The 23,325-nt window shown below is 41.1% G+C and overlaps 1 protein-coding gene across 3 annotated transcripts; it reads left to right on the top strand.

Annotated features, from left to right (window-relative positions):
* The first annotated feature begins 609 nt into the window (after nucleotides 1-609).
* Nucleotides 610-23,038, top strand: nyap2a (neuronal tyrosine-phosphorylated phosphoinositide-3-kinase adaptor 2a). 3 transcript variants are annotated; one of them, XM_084717648.1, is made up of 7 exons: nucleotides 610-1,036; nucleotides 10,793-11,009; nucleotides 12,660-12,973; nucleotides 13,131-14,249; nucleotides 17,449-17,583; nucleotides 17,767-17,879; nucleotides 20,908-23,038. In XM_084717648.1, the coding sequence occupies exons 2-7, from the start codon at nucleotides 10,807-10,809 to the stop codon at nucleotides 21,133-21,135; spliced, it is 2,112 nt and encodes a 703-aa protein (XP_084573774.1). In that variant the 5' UTR covers nucleotides 610-1,036; nucleotides 10,793-10,806; the 3' UTR covers nucleotides 21,136-23,038. The 3 variants fall into 3 exon arrangements, with proteins under 3 accessions (XP_084573774.1, XP_084573775.1, XP_084573773.1); XM_084717649.1 differs by lacking the exon at nucleotides 20,908-23,038 and adding an exon at nucleotides 18,072-19,086; XM_084717647.1 differs by lacking the exon at nucleotides 610-1,036 and having other exon boundaries at nucleotides 9,968-11,009.
* Nucleotides 23,039-23,325: the final 287 nt, after the last annotated feature.

Raw genomic sequence — 23,325 nt, 5'->3', positions numbered from 1 at the left:
GGATTTAAAGGCAAAATAAAGTTAAATTTCAACCAGTGAAGCATTTTTCAACTACAGGTCATGATGATGAACTGACTGTGTTGCCATGTGTGAACAATGTGCATGGTAGGATATTGTTCTTTATTTTAAAATATATTTAAAATTGTAATCCTGCTAATAATCGATTATTTCTATTAAATGTATCTGTAATCTGTTTACATCTTTTTCCTGTAATGGAATACAGTTTCACTTTTTTGTATCCTAATTACATACTCCTGTTACATGTAATCTATTACTGCCCAATCCTGGCCAATATGTTTAAACATCATGTGACATCATGCTAGGTAATGTAATTACCACACACAGACACACAGAGAGAGTGAGAGAGAGAGAGAGAGAGAGAGAGAGAGAGAGAGAGAGAGAGAGAGAGAGAGAGAGAGAAAAACATGGCTGCTTTCTTTCTGTTGAAAATATAAAAAATTACAACAAAACAAAAAAATTGTTTGTGACGTCTCATCCCCCCTGCCTCCCCTCCTCTCTCTCCCTCTCTCTCTCTCTCTCTCCCTTGCTCTCTCTCAGCAGCAGGGGGAGGAGTCAGCAGGGTGAGGATGCTGTCAGGTTGCCGTGGTTTCAGCCTCTCGTTTCTTGTGGAGACTGTCGTCGGGGATGTGTGTGTGTGTGGCTGAAGGGTGTGTGAGACGCGTGTGTGTGTGAGTGTGTGTGTGTGTGTGTGTGTGAGCCGTGATTCTTACAGCTGTGAGGAGGATATATGACGGGAGGATGGAGGAGAGGAGGAGAGGAAGGAGGTGTTGAAGGGTGGATGTGGATTAACGTTGCTGCAGACGAGAATCACGGCGAGTCATCGTTTCCTCTGAGCTGCAGAGATCTGTGAGGACGACACGAAGCTTCATCACTCCATCTTTGTGTCTGCACAGGGAGGACAGGAGGAGGGAGAGGAGGAGACACTGAAGGAGGGAGAGGAGGAGACACTGAAGGAGACACTGAAGGAGACAGCCAAGAAGGGATGGAGGGAGTTTGAGTCCTTGCTGATCCTCTGGTAAGCCTCCCCATCGCCTCTTTTGTGTGTTGTGTTTCATGTCGGTTCTTCTCATTTTATTTGTCGGTTCCGTCGACTCAGCTCAAATCGCTGACGTGTTTGTTGCCAAGTTGCTCCTGACGTCGTTGCTGACAGTGTCAATAAAGTCTGTTCAAAAACACATCTGGCTGCTTCACACCATGTTGGCATTTCAAACAGTGAGACCAGAAACAGCAACATCTCACTTCAACATGGCCGCCATCTTGGATCAGATCTGAGAACAAAGTTACACATTAAAGGAAAATTCCATTAGACTTTTATTTTGAAAGAGTTTTCATCAGCTCTGAATGAGCGAATGTGAACACACCTGAAGAGTTCCAACAGTATTATTGATTATCCACAAACACTGAAGTCTTCCAACAGGGGAGAAATAAAACAAACCAAACAATCATAAAACATCACATCTGTTGTTTTCTCTTTTCCATGAATGGAACAACCTGATTGTCGACACGCATGATTGACAGGTATGATTATGTTTCAGGGTCAAAGGTCATCATCAGAGTGAAGCTTTAACAGTTAAAGTCTTCAGACAGAAATTCTGTGAATTTATTTAATCTGACAGGACATGGAGTCAAAGTGTTTTTATCCTCAAATATCAAACTGAAAAAATAAAACAAACAAGGATAAAAATACTTCAAAGGCTTCGTGTCGAATTTCTGTCAAACAGGAAACAGACACGAGAGAGAGAGAGAGAGAGAGAGAGAGAGAGAGAGCGGAGAACCAGATCTGTGGAGAACATCAAGTCTGACACAAACAGGGTGGAGCAGGACAAGACTGAAGGTGCTGAGGTGGAGCAGGACAACGTTGAAGGTCTCAGGGTGGCGAAGGACAGGGTTGAAGGTCTCAGGGTGGGGCAGGACCAAGTTAAAGGGGTTGGAGGTCAAGGATAAGGTAGAAGGTGTTGGATTTTAGGGTGGAGCAGGATGGGACTGAAAACATGGGGGGTCAGGGTGGTGCAGAACAATGTTGAAGGTGTTGGGTTGGAGCAGGTTGCAGCTGAAGGTCTCATTATGGAGCAGAATGGGGTTGAGGCTATTGGGGATCAAGTTGAGCGAAACAGGACTGAATGTGTTGGGTTTTTGGGTGGAACAAGACACGGTTGAAGGTGCTGAGGGTCAGAGTGGAGCAAGATAAGGATGAAGGTGTTATGGTGGAGTAGGACGGGGTTGAGAGTGCTGTGTTAACCCATCCTGCCTCCACCAACCATGATATTTAACTGGTGAGGTGGAGGTGGGTCTCTTGTAGGGTACAGACCTTTCCTAAGTCCTGCCGCTTTTCACTCTCTGCTCCAATGACAGTTGAGCAAACTTGGTCAACTTCCTGTTACAGTGACACATATGGTCACAGATTGATTTGGCTAATGTTTGTAAGATGCTAACTAACTAGCTAATGATTGATGTTTATTAGCTACAGATGTATAATATGAACTAGATGGGATGTTGGTGCTCAGTCCTGCTGCCAGTTTCTCCCAGTGGCCACTCGAGGTACTACACAGTAATAAATATCTGTGATTTCATCGCAATGTAAAGTCTATAGGCTGAGCAAGAACTTGTGGGCGGGGCCAAGAGGGGCAACAATACTGCATGTGTTCAGTGGGCTGTATAACCAGGAAGTAAACCAAGAACTGGACTGAATGGGTGCCATCTTTGTGTTCACTAACTAGTCCCCTGATTCCCAAACTGTGGTATGTGGACCACTGGTGGTACACTGAAGAATCTCCTCAGATTTAACAATGAAATTACTTAATTCAAAAACTCAAAATATCACAAAATGTCAAAATATGATACTTAAACTATGAGGTCACTGATATGTATTCACGCTCACAGAGTGCATACATCATACAAGCTAAACTGCAATAGGTAATAAGCAGATGTGAAGAGACTGAGAGTGAATGTGTATAGGGCTTTTCACACTGCATATCCTTAGCACTGGGCTAAGAGTTAACCCTGGGCTAACTTACCCCCTTTTTACACACACAGGGCTTATCATACTGCAGACTAAGAGAGCATTTAGCCCCAGGCTAAGGGAGCTGTTTGCCTGCGGCTATAAGCGGTTTCGCACACACTTGGCACGTTCCAAAGTGGGCTAACCATGGCTTTAGCCTAGGGCTAGGTGGCCCTGCTCTGGAGCAGGGTTAGCCCTGAGTTTGCAGGGTTATCCCCTGAAAACCGACTAAACCCAGGGCTAAAAGCTGCCACTGTAAAACAAGGCTAAAAGATTAATTGAAGAAGATAATCAGCCAGGTTAACACAAAACACCTGCATGGGTATGCAGAGGCTTTAACCCAGAGCTAGAAAAAGTGAAGTGTGAATCATATAGCCCTGACCTTAGCTTAACCGTGGGTTAACAATGTGTGTTTAAAAAGGGGTGAAGTTGGGATGCTCCCATAGCTCAGTTGGTAGAGCGTTCACCCCTTCTACTGAGGCTGTTGGTCCTCTGCAGCAGTCAGTGGTTCGATTCACACCTGTGACCCATTTGCTGCATGTCATTCCCCCTCTCTCTGCCCCCTTTCCTGTCATCTCTTCAGCTGTCCCTGTCAAAATAAAGGCAAAAAGCCCCAAAAATAATCTTAAAAGGGGGGGGGGCGAAGTTGCTTTCTTAGCCTGGGGCTAAAAGCAGTGTGAAAAGCCCTTTAGGGCATAACCCCGCAACTCAGGGCTAACCCTGCTCTGGAGCAGGTTCAGTTAGCCTTAGTTTAAAGTCAGGATTAGCCCACTTTGAAATGTGCCAGGATTGTGCCAGTGTGGGCACTTTTAGCCCTAAATGCAGTGTGAAAAACCCTTATGTTAGGTTTTGTCTTGTGTTGTAGTCTTCTAATGTGACTGTGGCTGATGACAGACCTTCTCCCTTCCTGTTTCCTGCACTATTAATTGTTGACTAACTTGTTTAAGTTCTGTCATCTCACATAATCAGACGCCTCTCCACAGCAAGGGGCGGGACTCTGGAGGGTCAGTAGAGATGGTGTGCCACACATCATACTGAATGAATGAACACCTCGACCACAGAAAAGGAAAACGATTTGTGCCTGTGACTGTAGCTTTAAAAACATCAGATTTTAGGATTATTTTAGCAGCATTTCAGTGTCGACCAGAGAGGAAAAGTTATATTAACAAACTCAGTATTGTTTGTAAATGTCAGTGTTCCTGCTCCTGACTTTACTCTCCTGTGAGAAATGATCCCAGAGGTGAAATATTTTGATCTATCTGATGGAATCAGCAGGTCAGATCAACATTTAACCAACAAGGTTCATTCAGCCTCTTGGAGTAAAGATGTTAATGATTTATGACCAATCATTAATCATTCATTTATTAATTGCCCTTTAGATTTTAACCAATTAAAAATGTATTCATGGATAATCAATAGTGTAGAAATGGCAGCAATTTTAATGTCTTTTCTGGTGGAGCCATTAGTTGAATAAGGAAACTAAAAAAAGACAAAGCAAAACAGAGAATAATGAAAATGAGAAAAAAAATAATAATAACAGAAACGTGTTTTGTATCTTATGAATTGTTAATCATTAATTGATTGTGAGCATTTTCAACAATTGGTGAAGGAAAGTGCAAAGAATGTGCAACCATATTTTATACTTTTTCTGAAGATTTTTCTATCACCTGTACTTTCTTTTGTAACCGAATAATATTTAGGACCTGAGCACCAAATGGTACACACGTGTCATGCCCAGATGCACAAAAAAGTCTCTTGGACCCGTTGACCAATGGCCCAACAGGAAGTCGGCCAGTTTGAATTTTGGCATTTTCCGCACGTTGTATTTGAATGAACTCCTCTAGATTGTGTCATTAAGTTATTAAGTTAAGGTAAGAGTCCACATCTGAACACATCAGGGCAATCAGGATTCATAGTTATAGCACCACCTAGTGGAGACAGGAAGTGACATCAAACTCCTTTCTGCAGTGTCCCAGGCGGGAGAAAATTCAGAGCCTCGTCGACCAGTCACATCTGGTAATAGGGTTTCAGCCGCCGGAGGCCCCGACTGGTGCTGGGGTGCCAGGGCCCGCCCAATGCTGCTTGCAACTTTAATTTAGTAATGTAACAGTACTTGTACTTGAGTACAGATTTTGTATTTTCACGTGAACGGTAATGAGTGTCAGGGTCCACAGTTCTCATTCGTCCCCCTGATGTCTCTTGTCTGTTTCCACTTCTGTTGTCTTCAGGTTTTTGGTTCAGCAGTTTATAAAGTTCTGGTTCTTCAGCCTGGTGGTGGTTCATCCAGCACACACTCAACAGTGACAACAGGAACCTTCACACAAAGTCAACAGACAGAGATGATCTGACTCTGTTAAAGAGTCTGGAAATTTGATTTTAAATACTAAAGAGTGAAAATAAATGTTCATATCTCTGAGAGATCCTGGTTCAAAGAGCAGTTCATTTTGTTGTTTGAAGCATTTCTCAGACTGTGTAGGCAGCAGGTCATGTTTTGATTGGCAGCTCCCTCAAGAGTCCAACGCTGCTGTGGACAGACTCAGCAGCAACACGTTCTAGACCAGTGTTTCCCAAACTGTGGGTGGAATAAGAGCGACTGCAGAGGGCTGGATGACATGGGCAATAATATGAGGAAAAAAAGTCTGAGAACCACTGTTTTAAAAATCTAAAAAAAAAAATAAAATAAAATAAAAAATCAGTATCAGTGTATGCTATGTAAGAAATAAGTGAGCCAGTCATTACTGTGAAATAAATCCTGACTGGATGATGCAGGTGTCGAATCATCCTGTTTATTTCACAATAGTGACCGGCTCACTGTACATTATCCTGATTATTACATGGTTATATATATATATGATCAATAATTTGACACAAAATATAATCTTTAAATTATTTTGGTGGTTTAAAAACGATTTTATTGATCCTCCAGAGTCTATAATCAGAACTGTGTTCATAGCACTGATCTGTTCATCATAACAACAGCCTGTTGTACAGAAATAACTGACCTTAGAATGCTATAACTGACCAATCAGAATCCAGTATTTAACAAAGCCATGTAATAAATTGAGACCTGTGAGGCAGAATTTTGTCAAAGGAGTCTGCAGTGATATAACAACTTCAGTTTCCTGTTGTTGCTTGATGAAGCAGAGCTGAGAAGTTTTGTTTGTGTAATTTTTGTAATAAATATCCAAGCATGAACACACCCAGTTCGAACATAATACAAGGACAGGAAGGGGAGAAAAAAACAGTATGAGAATCATAGTGCATAAGGTGCAGACTGTTACTGGAGAAATATTACAGTATGAGGCAATGGAGACAATACTGGCAAATAAATCCCACAATGCAATGCAGTAATGATAATAATAGAAACATGACAGACAGAGGCAGACAGCGGCCCGGGCAAATGTGTGTCACATTGATAACACCACAATTTGTCAGTAAGGTTTCACTTTGATGGTATTTATTTATTCATTCATTCATTCATTTATTTGACTATTTTTTTTTACTATTTTTTACTATTGGTTTTTTTTCTCTCTCTCTCTCTCTCTCTCTCTTTCATCTTCTTTTATTTTCTTCTCACTTAAAACACATTGATATCTAATCTATAAGGTGTCTATGTTTTGGCACGTTCTTTGTCTCAATACGATTTATGATATGAGCTTGCAGTACAGTGAGCAAAGTACGTGCTTGGATGTCAATAAATTAAAAATTAAAATAATAAATTTAAAATATTTTTTTTTCCTTAAGTAATATATTTTTTGAAGTTAGAAGTTGAAGTGTAATGACACAAAAGATTCAAACTGCCGTTTATTTACACAAAAGTGTATATATAGTATCTAATATTCAGACTTGGGGAATAACATTACATTTAACAGGATTATGTAATCTTGGTACAAAAAAGTAACTGTATTCCATTACAGTTACAGATAAAAAAGATGTCATCAAATACATACATTTAGTAAAAATGTGGATTATTAGTAGGATTACAGTTTCAAAATAAAGAATGACATACGACCATGCACAGTACATACAATTCATTATCATGGCCTCTAGTGAAAAAATAATTCACCATTTGGAAATTTCAATATTTTTTTGGTTTTTAAATCAATCAGTTAACAAATAAATTGCACACAACAAGAGAAGGAACAGGTTAACAAACTAATAAATCTAACAATGAACATAAAACACGTAGGGCTGCAAACATTAATCTATTCTTAATCAACTATTAACCATTCTGTTCGTGATGCCAAGATTTATTGTCCATCTCCTGAACATCTGTGTGCACCACATGTTTGGACCTATTTTTCAAACTTTGATCAATATCAATCAACAGATTGATTCATGGGAAAGGCTTGAAAAACAGGTCCAAACACGGGGATGGAAGCATGTGTTGCTCAAAATGCTCCAAATGTTCTGACCTACTTTTCAGCTGAAAAGAATGTGGCAGGGTTAACTAATCAATAAATCATTTTCAGTCATTTTTTTTAATTAAAAAAAATAAATGTGAACAAAATAAAGCATTTGAGGATGTTATTTTGGACTTGGATCAACATTTTCAACATTTTCTGACATTTTATGGACCAAACAACTGATTAATTATTGGAAAAATTATTGTCAGATTGATCACTTGTTGAATCGACAAGATTGTGACAGGATTCATTTTTCACCACTTTCTGACATCTTTTGAATCAGACAACTAACTGATTAATTAATCAATGCTGAAAATAATTGTTAAAATAGTCACCACCCTAAAACCATTATATTAAGCTAAAACGTTTCACTATATTTTTGTACTGAGGTAATCCAAAAGTAACTAGTAATTTAATATTGTAATACTTGGATTGCTGACTACATTTTTTAACTGGTAATTAGTAACTGTATCAGATTACATTTTTAAAGTAACCTTGCCAACCCTGCAAATAGTTTTCAGATGCTCATTAATATGAACAAAAATGATACAGTGAAGCTTCCTCCTCCTCCTCCTCCTGATCCAGTCTTATCTTCTTCTTCTTCTCTTTCCTCTCATCTCCTCTCCTCTCCTGTCCTCCTCCTCCTCCTCCTCCCCCTCTCCTCTTCCTCACCCGTGGACAGGAAGCATTACATCATGCTCCTCTGAGAGATGCTGCTGTTGCTAGGTTACCACCAGCTGACTCCCTGTTCCATTTTTAGAAGGATGCTGAGAGACAGAGAGGTGGGGGAGGGGGACGACAGAGAGACACAGAGAGAAAGAAGGAGAGAGAGAGACAGACAGAGAGAGAGAGAGAGAGAGACAGAGAGAGACAATGAAACAGAGATGTGGGGGAGGGTGGACGACAGAGACACAGAGAGAATTTTTGCATTTCAAACAGACCTTTATTTATAGTCAAAAATTACATCACGACCAATTCATGTAAAAACAGAAATAGAAAAAGATAAAAAATTCAGACGCAGTGACTGAACTTCCTGTCAGTGTGGAGAACTCAGCAGAACCTCATCCTCTGAGAGGGGACCCTGCCACCTCAGAGATACGCCCCTGTTCATGTTGAACTCATGTTAAATTAAAAATGCTGCCATTTGTTAAAGAAGTCCTCAAAAAGTCAAACCTGCCAACACTCCAGTTTCTCTCAGGAAACTCTTGTAATCATCTTGCATCATCCTCAAACTTTTTTTTTTTATGAATAATTGTCATAAATACATTTGTCAGGATGCAAAAGCATGCACTGCACCTTTAATTTAATATTTTGCAGCCTTGGTGTAGCTGAATCTCTCCAGTGAGCCAACTTGATTCTGTATTCTGCATCAAACAGGCTTCAAACTCACAACCTCAGACAGCACGAACAGGTCATGATGTTGTTGAGCCACCTGCCAGGTGAGAAACCAAAGATGGCATCAACATATGACCGATCTCGTCACCAGGGCTGCACGTACAGATAAAAATAAAACAGTCAAAAAATAAAGGGAAGTCAATGTCTAGAGATTAGAAATGGGGTTAGACAAGCATGTTGCTTCTTACTGCTCATTTTCGGACATCAAATGATCCTTTATGTTTCTCACAGTAAGTCTGTTCATTATTTATTCTTTGTTTTCCCTACATATATATATATATTTAATGTTAAAAACATATGAATAAATAAATAAATAATAACAAAATCAAGATGCAGCAGCCAGTTTGAGGTCAGTTGAGCAAAAATATGGGAAGAGATTTAGAGGTTTAATTAGTTTTACTGTTTTTGATAAAAGCAGAGTGATGGATTTCATTGAATAACATTTTCATTGTCAATAAATTGATAAATCTATAGTAATAAATTAATTAATCCTATCACGACCTTGTAAATTGAAACTAGGTCCAAACGTGGAGAACACAGACATCCGACCTGTTCTGGACCGAGTCTGGCACAAAAAAAGGTTTGGTTTATGTTCATGCATGGGTAAGCAGAAGAAGAAGAAGAGGGTGAATTTCTGAATGTGCTTAAACTTGCGGCCTGCAGCACATGACTGAGGCAGGAGGGGCAGGAGGGGCAGGTCAAGCTGACGAGCTGACTGAAGACAGGTGTGTTGATGGAGACAAACAAACACTACAGACACTGAGAAACACAAAGCGGAGCTTTAGAGACACAGAAAACAATACTGTGTGACTTCAGTGTCATGGGTTGGGGCTTTTTTTGTTCATTAGTTCCTGTTTTATTTTGTAGTCCTGGTCCTCCCTCAGGTGTCTTAACTTTAATTCCTGTCATTGTCCTTTTCCCGCCCTTTTCAGTGACCTTTATTTCCACCTGTGTCTGATTAGTTCCTTGCCTATTTAGTCCTTGTGTTTGTCTGTTTCTGTGTCAGTTCGTTGGTGTCATCCTCAGTGTTTCAGATTTTTGTTGCATTTGTTGGACTTCAGATTTGTTTTTTTCTTTTTTGATTTTTATTTTGAACTATACTTGCCCGCCTGCAGGTTTTAGTTTATTGTTCCTTTATTCTGCTTTGCTCCGCCTGCATTTTTGAGTCCACCATCTTGTTTAGTTTTGATTCGCACCATGACAGTTAATTCAGATCCAAACTGATGTGTTAAAAAAACAAAGTCACATAAACAATCCAAGCAGTCAAGGGAGACAAGAAACAATAAATTGTCTTTCTCTGTAGGATCCTTTCATCATGTGTGTCAGATGCTTAGAATAATAATCTGAGCATGTCAGTGGTAAAACAGACTGTTAGTGGACACACTTTGACGGACACAGTTGTCTACAAGCATTATATTGCAGATGAAACAATCTATTGGTTCAATTCCAGTGTGTTTATACCTACTAGTCATTTAGATCCAAAAATTTGCAAACAAAAAATTTAACAATATTCTTTTTACGTACCTTCTTATCTCTTCTCCTTTTGACAAAATCCTGCTGCAGAAATAATTGAATCATCTTTCAGCTTCCCGACTTTCCCTCAAACTGTAAACAAACATGAACAAACTACAGGTTGGATGGACGGAGATGGAGGTCGTGGTTAAAAGACATTAAAGCTTGATGGTTGAAACAAACCAACACTGACTGTTAGTAGAAGTCAAGTCAACCGTCTTCACTGTCAAATGAATCATTAATTAAACAGGCTGACCTGACATGATCACATGGTTACTACAGAGAACTACAGAAAACAAAAGAAGTCAAATCTTTTTATTTTTACTCCTCCCTGTGTTTTTTTTTTTGAAGGGAAACATTTAAAACAAGTTTAAATTCTCTGAAACACGATGTATGTGACTAATATAAGAGAAACAAAGTGTTCCTTCAGTGATGTTGTCCTCTCTGGTCCTACTCTCAGGTCTTTGGGCAGCCATGACGTCTCAGGAGGAGGCGTCCTCCTTCAGGAGATTTTTTCAGTACGTGGAGGACAGCGGCCTCCGAACATACGATGGTCTGGTGATCCAGAACGCATCTGACATCGCCAGAGAAAGTGACCGCATTCGCAACCAGACCAACTGGACATACCTGCAGGAAAAACACCAGAAGAAGAGACGACAGGAAGAAGCCATCAAGAGGTAGGAAACACAGAAATCTTTAAAACTGTTGTTATCACAAGTTGCGAGATTTGGTCTGAATGCAAACTGAAATGACTCCAGTGAGTTGGGGAGGGAGGAGGTGGATAGAGATGTTTGATGGTGGAGGTGAGAGCTGCTGGGCGGTTGTCATTCAGCAGGTTTTTCTTTAACAAACAAGTTCACAGCACAAGCTCATTCAGGGCGTGTCCAACATGTTACTGGTTAAACAGCGCTTTGCAAACAAGGGCCACATATGTTCAGGTAGTTTATTGGATTGATGACGAGATCTGGGAAGGATAGAGAGATTAAGAGGTTGGTTCACTGTCGACACAAGTACTTTAGCTACCTACACAATGTGGGCACTGGGCAAGAAAATGACAACTGCTGTGGCTGAAAACTAATGACAGTTGCGCTGGACTGTGCACTGCTCTGGAGTAAGACCACGAGTCATATCCCGGACACCTGCTCAGAGGCAGTAAAGTATATTGTGCTTATCGTATCAAAGACACCAGATTGAGAAGAGCTGGCTGTCAGAAGTCTCAGAGTGGACAGTAGTTTTACCTGGATGGAGAGACTCTGTGGCTCAGTCTGTCTGAAGGGAAGTAGAGCCTGCCATTTTGATAAATTTCTAAAGTTATAAATGAGGCCCAAAGATCTGGACTTCACCCCAGTCTGAATTCTCCAGTTCTTCTTGCTTAAAGCTGTTCCTATACTGTCTGATTTTAGAGAAATGCGTCTACTGTCCAAGTAAATAATCTGAGATGTAAAGCCAAAGCTCATATGTGATTTATGGGATTACACTGTACTGTCCAATCATCAATCCATGAACTGAGTGCTCACACTGTTCTATATATAAAAAAAGAAATGGTTGCGTATACGGATTCTCACGTGGTGAGAAGATGTTGACAGTATGAGTTGTCCATTTAGCAGACAGAATGAGCTGGTTGTACAGCAGACATTTCGAGTTGTCAGAGCAGGAAAAACACAGGTGGACAGTAATCACGGCTTAGTACCAACAAGTGTCCCAGAAACAGTGACAGTGAACCAGCATGCACAGAAGGATCTCCCCTATGTGGAATTCAGCAGTCATTAATACACCTGTGAAATTTCTGGTATGATGTCAAAATGTCTGCTGTGCAACTGGTTCACTGCAGGTACATATTACTGTCCATAGTTTACATATACACGCCGCATCGTGTCTTCAAGACACCTTCAGATGTCCTGTTTGCCACTTGATACAAGATGCAGTTATAAAAAAAAACCCGCTGACCTTGGGGAATTGGGAGCAGCTGATTGGTCCTCCCTCCACCCTGCACACAGCAAACAACACCCAGTGAAGCTGAAATTCGATCCAACTCAAATATGAATTTTGTGTATGACCAGCTTTACTGATGTGGTTGATGTTAGAACAAACAGGATACTCAGCAGGTTCTTCCTGTGACTGATTATGAATAAAACTTATTTTATTCTTCCACCTGCAGGACACAGGACAGTAAGATCAGATACTGTGTTTGTAGTTAGTTGATTTCAGAGTATTTTTTTGTTGTGACACCAACATGATGCTGATGTATTATGTGTGTACATTTTATAAAGCATTGTGTGATTGGTGGATGATTGTACAATTATGTGTCTTTCCATTGGTCCATCTAGGATTGGGGAAGATGTTGCTATGGCAACAGATGGTGCGTACTCCGGGAAACATTTCAGGATGGGTTTCATGACGATGCCAGCGCCACAGGACCGTCTGCCGCCCCCCAGTCAGGGCTTCACTGTCCGATCCCAGTCGCTTCATTCAGTGGGCGGAGGAGACGACGACTCCAGCCATAACCGAAAACAACCCCCACCCAAACCCAAGAGAGACCCCAACACCAAACTGAGCAGCAGCTCCGAGACCGTGAACGGAGGCTCCGGTGCCCCCAAGAGGGACGCCCAAGAGACCAAAGAGACGCCAGAGCAGGCTGAAGGTGAGAGCACCTGCTAGTTAAACCCAAAACCCGCTGTTTAAATCTAACATCTCTTTGTTAAACCCAACACCTGTTTGGGTGTCTGTTGCATGTGTGATGCAGCTGTTGTCACTGACTGGTTTTGAATATCACTAACTGTCTGTCTGTCTGTCTGCAGCTCGCTGTCATCTCTACGCTGAGGACTACAAGAAGATGCCTCCACCCAAACCCAAAAGGAATCCAAACACTCAGCTCAGCACCTCCTTTGATGAATCGTACATCCGTAACCATGGCAACAAGAAGTCTTCCTTGCGATGGGACAAGTCCTCGTCCCAGAGTCAGAGTCCGGCTTCGAGAGACACGGACGACGAGGAGCCTGTCTACATCGAGATGGTGGGAAACATCCTGCGAGAGCTGAAAGGTCAGGACACCGTGGAGGACGAGCAGAATGAGTCGGTCTATGAGGAGATGAAGTACCCGATGCTGGAGGACTTCCTACAGGACGCCCAGGCCGCCATCATGGATCCTGAAGCCTGGGCAGCCCGTGCCGCTCTCTGCGACATCCCTCCACCTTTCCCTAACCTTTTGACACACCGCCCACCCCTACTCGTCTTCCCCCCTGCCCCTGCTCAGTGCTCCCCCAACTCCGATGAGTCCCCCCTCACTCCCTTAGACGTCACCCGGCTGCCCATGATAGAGAACGTCTCCTACAGCAAGTCAGGTGGTGCCGAACATCCACAGAGCTCCACACACCACCGCAAGGAGCGAGACCGGGATCGGGACCGAGACAAAGACAGAGATCGGGATCGAGACCGGGATCGGGATAGGGAACGGGATCGAGAACGAGACCGTGATCGGGATCTGCCTTCCACCCACACCATCACATCCTCCGGCCGCTCATCGGCTCCACCTCTCCCCTCAACCTACTACAAATCTTCTGGCTCTGCCCACGGTGGCCACGGTTACCCCCGCAGCCAATCAGCGTGTCCGTCTCCGGTCAGCATGGGTCGCTCTCTGACTCCACTGAGCCTGAAAAGGCCTCCGCCCTACGATGCCCTAATGGCAGGAGGAAGTATGCCACGCTCCTCATCGTCCTCTTCCTCATCCTCACACAGGGCTGGAGAGGGCGGAGCTAAACTCAGTAACTCCTCCTCCACCCATGGCTCCATGCAGAACGTGTCGATGAGGTCACAGACTCCCACGAGCCCACTGGACGAACTCAACAACCTGTTTACTTCCTCAGGTAGACAGGTGATGAAGAAAGGATCAGGTGGCAGGAGGAGCCGAGAGAGTGAAGGTAAACACACAGTACTGCATCAGTACTTCCTCTGTACCATATCAGTACTAGATCAGTTTACAACTGACAACATCATTCATCAGACACTTTTATCCAAAGCAAGTCTGACAGGATGTAGGTGCCCACAGGAAGTGCCAGTGGTAGTGTGCATAAAGAGCATAAGAGCATAAAGGCACTGGATTTGGTGGTGTTCAATAAAGAGCTGGTCTCCAGTCTTCTCTTAAAGACTGAGAGAGACTCTGCTGATCAAACATGGTCTGGTAGCTCGTTCCACCATCAGGGAGCCACAGACTGGAAAAGTCTAGCTTGCGACTTTGAGCCCTGTTGTGGTGTTTGAATCAGGCGTCTCTCATTGGCAGAGCACAGTGAGTGTGAGGGAGCGTAGACCTGGATGAGGGAGTTCAGGTGGACGGGAGCAGTTTTAGTTGCTGTTTTGTAGGCAAGTGTCAGGGTTTTGAATTTCATGTGAGCAGCGACTGGGGACAGAAAAGTCATGCAACATTTACAAACGATTTACCAGCAGCAATGTGTTGAATGTTGTCTTATTCATCTAAAATGCATGACTGATGCTTTGACTGACATCAGGTTACAGACCCCATTTACATGTTGGTCCACAGATTGAAGAAAATAACAGCCTGAGTTTAACCAAAGCTACCTGTTAGTCCGACCAGTGAGATGTTTCTGTTGTCTGGTTTATCAAAGACTTTAGCAAAGCAACACAGACCATTCAAATAAGGATGCAAGTGGCAATAAATGGTGTCCAAGCAGACTGCAAGTACAAAGACAAAAGCATTGATAAGACACACAACACACAGTCATGCAGAGGTTGTTACATTGTTGGCTAGTGGTTCTTGGTCACATGTGAATTCAAACCCTTGACCTTTGAATCCTCAGAGAAGGTGACCTACAGACTGCACCACTGGGGAGACGTAGTTTCTACACACCTTCTTACAAGTTGACCAATGACATCAGATGTGCAAAACTGGAACATTTTTATCTGTTAAAAATTGTCAAATATTTTGGTTAGGTTTCATCAAACATTGAGCAAAAAAGAAAATGTTCAGATGGTACAAATTACAGGAATATATTAAACTGCAGACTCACCATTTGATTGATCTGAATTTAAAACACTTGACATCGACCATCTACAGAAGCTCTGTGTTGATTTTGGTCACATTTGAATGAAAACTGGAGATGCAGATGTTAAATGATTTTGCGTATTTATAAAAATACAGAGTGATGGACTTTAATCAACCACAAGTTGCAGTGAGACAAACTTCAGTCCCAATTCAGCAGATGTGTTGAAGAAATTTCAGCTCTGTAGGATGTCATAAAAGTCATAAAAAGTCATAAAAGTTGACGTTTTTAAAGCCAAAGACTAATTGAGAAAAGATGCAGATAAATTAAAATATTACAATGGTGAAAGAATTTTTAGTCTACACCATACTATTTTCAAGGAAATTACAAAAATGTAAACTTGTTTGTTGCTGCATGAACACTTTCAGCAGAGAAAATTAATAATAAGAAGGAAAGAATAATCAGAACAAAAACAATAGGATTCCACAGCAAGAGACACTGTTTGGAGCCCTGATAAGAGCAGCAGGAGGGACAGGAAGGTGTTTAACTTTATATCTTTAGACTTTACAGTTAGACCTGAACATGACAACAGAGATAAACATGTTTGCTGATTTGACGTATCTCAGCAAAACAGATCAGCTGCCAGTTTTCTACCCAGAAGTCTCGTGATATGAGACCGCCCACTGATCGTCTGTGGATCTCTAAAAGGAAAGGAAGCTGCTTCAGCAACAGCCGCTAACAAACCTACACCACTTCCATTTTTAAAAGAACTCAGAAAAGATGATAATTGTTTGTTTCTACCCAGAATTAACACTGACAGCTGCAGATTGTCCTCAGTCTGTCCTGAAAGACTCACTGTGTGTCTCACTTGGAAGTGACTGTGACGCTGTGCTGATTGGCTCTATAAAGGCTGTTCTCAGGTCTCAAACCAGTCCAAACTGGCTTTTAAAACATAACAAGTCACACCAGGGAGCACTATAAAAATAAAAACATATCTTTAACTGTGTGGATTAAAAAGAAATATGGAAACAAAAATCAACAAAGAAGTAAATCATTCCAGAAACAAAACCTGAGTTCACCCGAGCAGGTGTGACTCTACAGAGGAAGAGACGACTGACATCTGTCACTACTATGGTTTCTCTCTGGTACCTTTCTTCTTGTATCCCTCATTCTTTTGTCTCCTTAATCTTATCCACCAGTCAGACAGACAGACAGACAGACAGACAGACAGTTTGTGAGAACAGACAGACAGACAGGGGTTTGAGCCACAGACGTTCAGTGTCCTGCTGAAATAAGACGTGAAGCACTGCAGCTCTGTGAAGGAGGATTATCATCAGCTCATTTTGTCTCCATGGAGATGCTGTTGCCATGGTGACGACTGTCAGTCAGCCGTCTGACTGAAGATCATTTTATTAAATAAACGAGGTGTTGAAAGTGCTCTCAGAGACGCCTGCTGGTGATTGGAAGGGAAGATAAATGCTGCAGCCAGGAGTTCAGAGACAAACATGTTAACGCCTGTGGACCTCGTGTCCCCTGTGGTCGTCTTCTCAGGCTCAGTATGAGCCACCAATCACATTTCAGAATTGTGTTAGATCCTGAAATTAACAAACAGGAAAATAATCTGTAACTTTCTCTATGAGAAGAAAAGAAACATCAAGAAAACACGTCACATGACACAGTGGACGGGTGCCGTGTGACAACAATCAGTGCTTACTTAGTCTTACTGGATCCTGACCAGTGCTGTGCCAGTTAATAAGTTACTTCACAGTATTACAGTCTGTGTAGAGTAATGAATAACACTACTTTTGTGTGGTACTTTCAAAATAGGAGATGTATGATCATGATTAATAGATTAATTAATCTTTTGACAGTCTTGGTCCAAATATGTAGAGCACACAGATATACATTTTTCAAGATTCTTTTCATTATCAATCAATCTGTTGATAATTTTTTAAATAAATCAGTTTATCACACAAGACATTAAACTGGTCTAATCTGTGTCACAGGTTGATTTCTGTGTCGTCTTCGGTAATAAAATAAAGTTTCTGCTGAGGCCAGAAACAAAGCAGCAGGCTCTGTTGTCTCATCATGTGTCTGTCTTCGTCTCGCTGTGTCTCTGCAGTAGACTCCAGGTCTCTGCCCAGACATGACAGTAAAGACAGAGACGGACAGGCCAGTCCAGTCTCCAGCAGGATGGGGAGGTCGTCTGTCAGCCCCACCATGATGCTGTCGGGAGGAGGAGGAGGAGGAGGAGGAGGTGAGTTGGTCAACAGCAACACCACAGGGACGTGTAGAGGACATCAACTTTATGTTGCAGTGTTAGCTGGCTAGCATCGTAATCTTCATTCAAACCTGACAGGAACAAAATATAAATCATGTGACGTGATGTGACGTGATGTGACAGGTACTTCCCTCAATGATCTGTTTAATTTGTCTGCAGAATCAAAGTCGGTGTGTAAACTCGGCCGCTCAGCCTCGACATCAGGAGTTCCTTCACCAGGTGGGACGCCACAACGTCACCTGCATGAGTCGCATCACCCCGCCCTCAGCCAGGTACAACACCTGTAAAACACATGTCTGTTTACCTGCCTGTATACCTGTCTGCCTGTATATCTGTCCAACTGTCTGTCTCCTATCTGCCTGTCTGTGTCTGTAAACACCTGTGATACCTGTCTGCTCATTTAGATCTGTGTTGTCAATCAAACAGCAGTTTTATTTTAAACACAGACTTTATGTTTCACACAGGATTCAACTTCACTGAACAACAGAACATAAAAATGTAACAGACGGAAACAGAAACTTCCTCCATCACCTGACTGACGTCTGAACTGTAAACAAGCAAACTAGTAAACAAGAAACATGTTAATAACACATGAAGATGTAAACAAAGTGTTTTCTTCACATTTTGTAATTTCAGTTTTCTGTAAAATATTTGGTGTTTAAATTTGATGTTTTTGTCTCGACATGAAGTCTAATCACTAAAATTCATCTGTGGCTATTAACACTTTAATACTAACAAAGTTTCATTACTGATACTAACATTAAACTAACATGAAACTAACTTTAAACTAACATTAAATAAACTGAACATGAACTCACACTGAAGCACTTTAAAGGTCCAGTATGTAGGATTTAGTGGCATCTTCTGGTGAGTCTGCAGATTGCAAACACAAATGTGTCACTCTCCCCTTTACAGCATGTAGGAAAATGTATTTATTATTAAATATTATATTCAATTTCTGACATATTCTGATAATAAATTCCCCTAAATCTAACACACTGGACCTTTAACACATTAAATCTCATTAAAACTTCTTCAGTTCACAAAAATATAATAATTTACCCTTCCTCAAAAATGAAATAAAAATTCAAATCTAGCCTAACTCTAATCCCACCCATGTATATACCCTGACTAAACTTTAACCCCACCTGTATTTTACCACAGCCCCACCCATCACCATGTAACTCCACCCCTATAACCTGCAGCCCCGCCCCAACCAACTGCCTATGATTCTCTTAATAATTTTTTTTTCTTTGATGTTTGTTGTTCTACTTTTTAAATAAAAACACACGTCTGTTCCTGTCGATCTCTCTCAAGTCATAATGATGTCAATCTAAATAAAATCTATAACTTTGTGTGTAAATGTTTCCTGAGGGCTCTCTGACAATAAAATATTAATGTCACCAAATTTGGAGTTCAAACATCAGACTGAAGCTTCAGTGTGAAAACTTTTAATTAAAATCTGTTTCTAATCTGTCATGCGAGACAATCTGAGTGTTTCCTTCCCAACAAACAGACGTTTTATCATGATAAACATGTAAATAAATTCAGTTGGACAGGCATCTGTCTTTCTGTCTGCGTTCCTGTCTGTCTGTCTATCTGTCTGTCTGCCTGTCTGTCTGTCATTGTGTATGACTGTCTGCCTGTGTTCCTGTCTGTGAAAAGCAGCTCATGATTTACTGTGGTGCTTAGTTACTTGAGGGCTCAAGTCACAGACTTGGTTGGTCATTTACACTTGAGCTGCTCCTTTATTATTGCCAGGCAGTGAAGGTGTAATATGGGTCGGGTCTGAAACAAATATGCAGAATATAAAACAACAGAAAATGATATAATAAGCTTTACACATAATATTGAGGAGAATATTCCTATGTTACTAAATGACTGTCAACCAAAGATAATTAAAAAAAACATCCTGCAGTAAGGAACAGTTCAACTACAACTGACAAGCAACAAATGAGACCACTGAGCAACAAACGTAACCAGTGAGTGACAAACACGACCAGTGACAACAAACGTGACTAGTGACTGACAAATGTGACTACTGAGTGAAGAATGTGACCACTGAGCGACAAACTTGACCACTGAGCAAAAATCATGACCACTGAGCGACAAACATGACCAGTGAGTGACAAACACGACTACTGACAACAAATGTGACCACTGAGTGATAAACATGACCACTGAGCAAAAAACGTGACTACTGAGCAACAAAAGTGACCACTGAGCGACAGACGTGACCAGTGAGTGACAAACATGACCACTGACAACAAATGTGACCAGTGAGTGACAAACACAACCAGTGACAACAAATGTGACCAGTGAGTGACAAACACAACCAGTGGCAACAAACGTGACCACTGAGTGACAAACATGACCACTGAGCAAAAAACGTGACTACTGAGCAACAAACGTGACCACTGAGCGACAAACGTGACCAGTGAGTAACAAACACGACCAGTGACAACAGATGTGACCAGTGAGTGACAAACACGACCAGTGACAACAAACGTGACCACTGAGCAAAAAACATGACCAGTGACAACAGATGTGACCAGTGAGTGACAAACACAACCAGTGACAACAGATGTGACCAGTGATTGACAAACACGACCAGTGACAACAAACGTGACCACTGAGCAAAAAACATGACCAGTGACAACAGATGTGACCAGTGAGTGACAAACACGACCAGTGACAACAGATGTGACCAGTGAGTGACAAACACAACCAGTGACAACAGATGTGACCAGTGAGTGACAAACACGACCAGTGACAACAAATGTGACCAGTGAGTGACAAACATGACCAGTGACAACAGATGTGACCAGTGAGTGACAAACACGACCATTGACAACAGATGTGACCAGTGAATGACAAACATGACCAGTGACAACAAACGTGACCACTGAGCAAAAAACATGACCAGTGAGCGACAAACATGACCAGTGAGCGACAAACATGACCAGTGAGTGACAAACATGACCAGTGACAACAGATGTGACCAGTGAGTGACAAACACGACCAGTGACAACAGATGTGACCAGTGAATGACAAACATGACCAGTGACAACAAACGTGACCATTGAGCAATAAATGTGACCAGTGAGCGACAAACGTGACCACTGAGCAATAAATGTGACCAGTGAGCGACAAACGTGACCACTGAGCAATAAATGTGACCAGTGAGCGACAAACATGACCACTGAGTAACAATCTTGACCACTGAGTCAAAAGTACAGGAAGTGACCAGTAAGTGACAAGTTGCGGACGTGTTGATGTCGAGCTGTTTTCCATTTCCAGATGCCATGGCTCTGCGGAGACGCCACGATGATGGAGATGATCGAGAAGAAAAGAATCTTGTGTCGAGAGATTAAAGCTCGTCAGCGGCCTGAGAAGAATCTGTGTAAACAGGACAGTATGCCCATCCTGCCCAGCTGGAAGAGAAAGCAGCCGCCGCCATATTCTGCCCCGCCCACTGCCACGGCCACCGGACAGAGCACCACAGTGTTCTGGGACACCGCCATCTGAGATACACAACAACACAGACAGATGATCTTCTGAACTACACAGAAACAATGAGGAAGATTATGATGATGATGATGATGATGATGATGATGATGATGATGCAGCCATCAGGCCACGCCCACCACATTCACACCTCGTTCATCTAAAAAAAAGCTGTTTTTTCTCTTTTTGTATTATTGACAATATCTGCTGCTGCCGTCATTGCTGTCAGTCAGCTGTAGTGTCAATAAAGTTAACCAGCTAACTCCCCCTCTGTTAGCACCGCGAGCTGTTAGCATTTACACATCAAGAATAGTCCTAATATTGAATTAACCGTCATAAAAGAGCAGAGTGAATATTAATTTATTAAAGGAGTTTATATCTTTGATTATTGATATATATTTAAATATATGATTATACGTCTTTGGTTATTATATACATATATATTTATGATTACATTCTTAAACTGAAACTAATACAGAAGCAAGTTTCACTAAGAAATAAACCAAACAGAAGCAACAACATGATTTTTACAGTTTAGATAAATCATGTTCTTTATAATAATTAAACTAAGCTTATTATATGACTTATATAATTACTTATATGACTGTCAACTAATCAAATCATAAATGAATCATTAAGTTTGTATCAGCAGGAACTGCAAATGTTTTAATATATAACTTTTATTTTTAATCATAAATCAAACAAAACTTATGAATAGTTTTATAAACATGAAGTGACCTCACGTGGGTCTCGATCCAGATGTTGAGACACTGTCAAAGAAATAATCCAAGGCTGCAACCAAGAAATATTTTTTATTGTTGATCAATCTGTTGATCATTTTCTCCATTAATCAATTAGTTGTTTGGTCCATAAAATGATGAGACATATCAATCTGTGTTTCTCAAAGTCCAAGATGACGTCCTTAAATTTCTCGTTTTGTCCACAACTCAAAGATATTCAGTTTACTGTCAGAGAGGAGTAAAGAAACCAGAAATTATTCACATTTAATTATCAATTATCATATTTTAACATTAATTAATTAGGAAGATAGTTGGCAATTAATTTAATAGTTGATGAATTGATTAATCATTGCAGTTCTAAAATAATCAGAGAAAATCAGTAGATGAACAGTTTTACCTTTTACTTATGAACACACACACACACAAACACACACACACATACACTGTAACACGCGTGTGCAGGTGTTGTCCTGCCGTCCAATCAGAGTGCAGGGAGGGAGGGGTGGCCGTACAGGTGTAGCAGAGCTTTCTGTCGTCTTTCTACTCGTTATTTTTCTATCTGACCACAGAAAAAGATTCAGATGTTTTTTAAAGTCTGACAGCCATGTAGCAGAACGCTGTAAAAAGAGAAAATCATTTATAAACTCTTCTGTGTGTGAAAAAACGAACGACCCGAAGGTGTCGTCGCTCAAACATGTTTTTATATTTCAAAAAGAACCTGTGATGCTTGTCTGTGTGTGGAAGACAAAGTCAGTCAGTGATGATGTTTTTATATTTAAAAAATCTTTTATTATGATGAAAAAAGCACTATTTTAAAATGAGGATATTTTGGCATGTTGGTGTTTGGTTTGGTCTCGTCCACTGTCCCAGAAACAGAACCTGAACTCCAGTTGAAGTCCACTTCAACTCAAATTCAGCTCCAGTTGAACAGCTCCTGTTCAATTCCAGTTTAACTCCAGTTTAACTGCAGATCTAATATGTCAGCTGTTATGAATCGTTTCTCTCATCTGATGAAACTGTGACTCATCAGACATCCAGAGATGTTGATGTTTAATCACGGTTTAATTTGGAGGAACAACTTCATATTTTTCAGACGTGCAGAACACAGAGGAATGAAACTGAACATCCTCAGTTTATTATGGAAATTTATCTTGTTTTACAGTTTCAAAACTGATCAAATGACATCAAATGATAATACCTAATGATTCCATTTCAGTTCACTCACATTTTTAAGGCAGCAGGGAAACTTTTAAAAATGGAACCAAATGAAAATGTTTTCAGATCAGACAGAAATTGTAAAGTTATTTTTAGTGTTTTAGTATTGTAATATTGTCTTCAGTCTGACAAAAAAAAAAAGAATTTCAGTTTAAACTTCAACACAGGCACAGCACATTTGGCAGGTCATGTGACAGTCGTGATTGTCATGTGATGGACACATTACAGTCATGTGACATGTGAGAGTCATGTGAAT

This window comes from Lutjanus erythropterus, chromosome 4 (assembly GCF_056507025.1).
Source record: "Lutjanus erythropterus isolate fLutEry1 chromosome 4, fLutEry1.hap2, whole genome shotgun sequence".
Classification (NCBI taxonomy): Eukaryota; Metazoa; Chordata; class Actinopteri; order Lutjaniformes; family Lutjanidae; genus Lutjanus; species Lutjanus erythropterus.
This window is presented reverse-complemented; position numbering and strand designations above follow the sequence as displayed.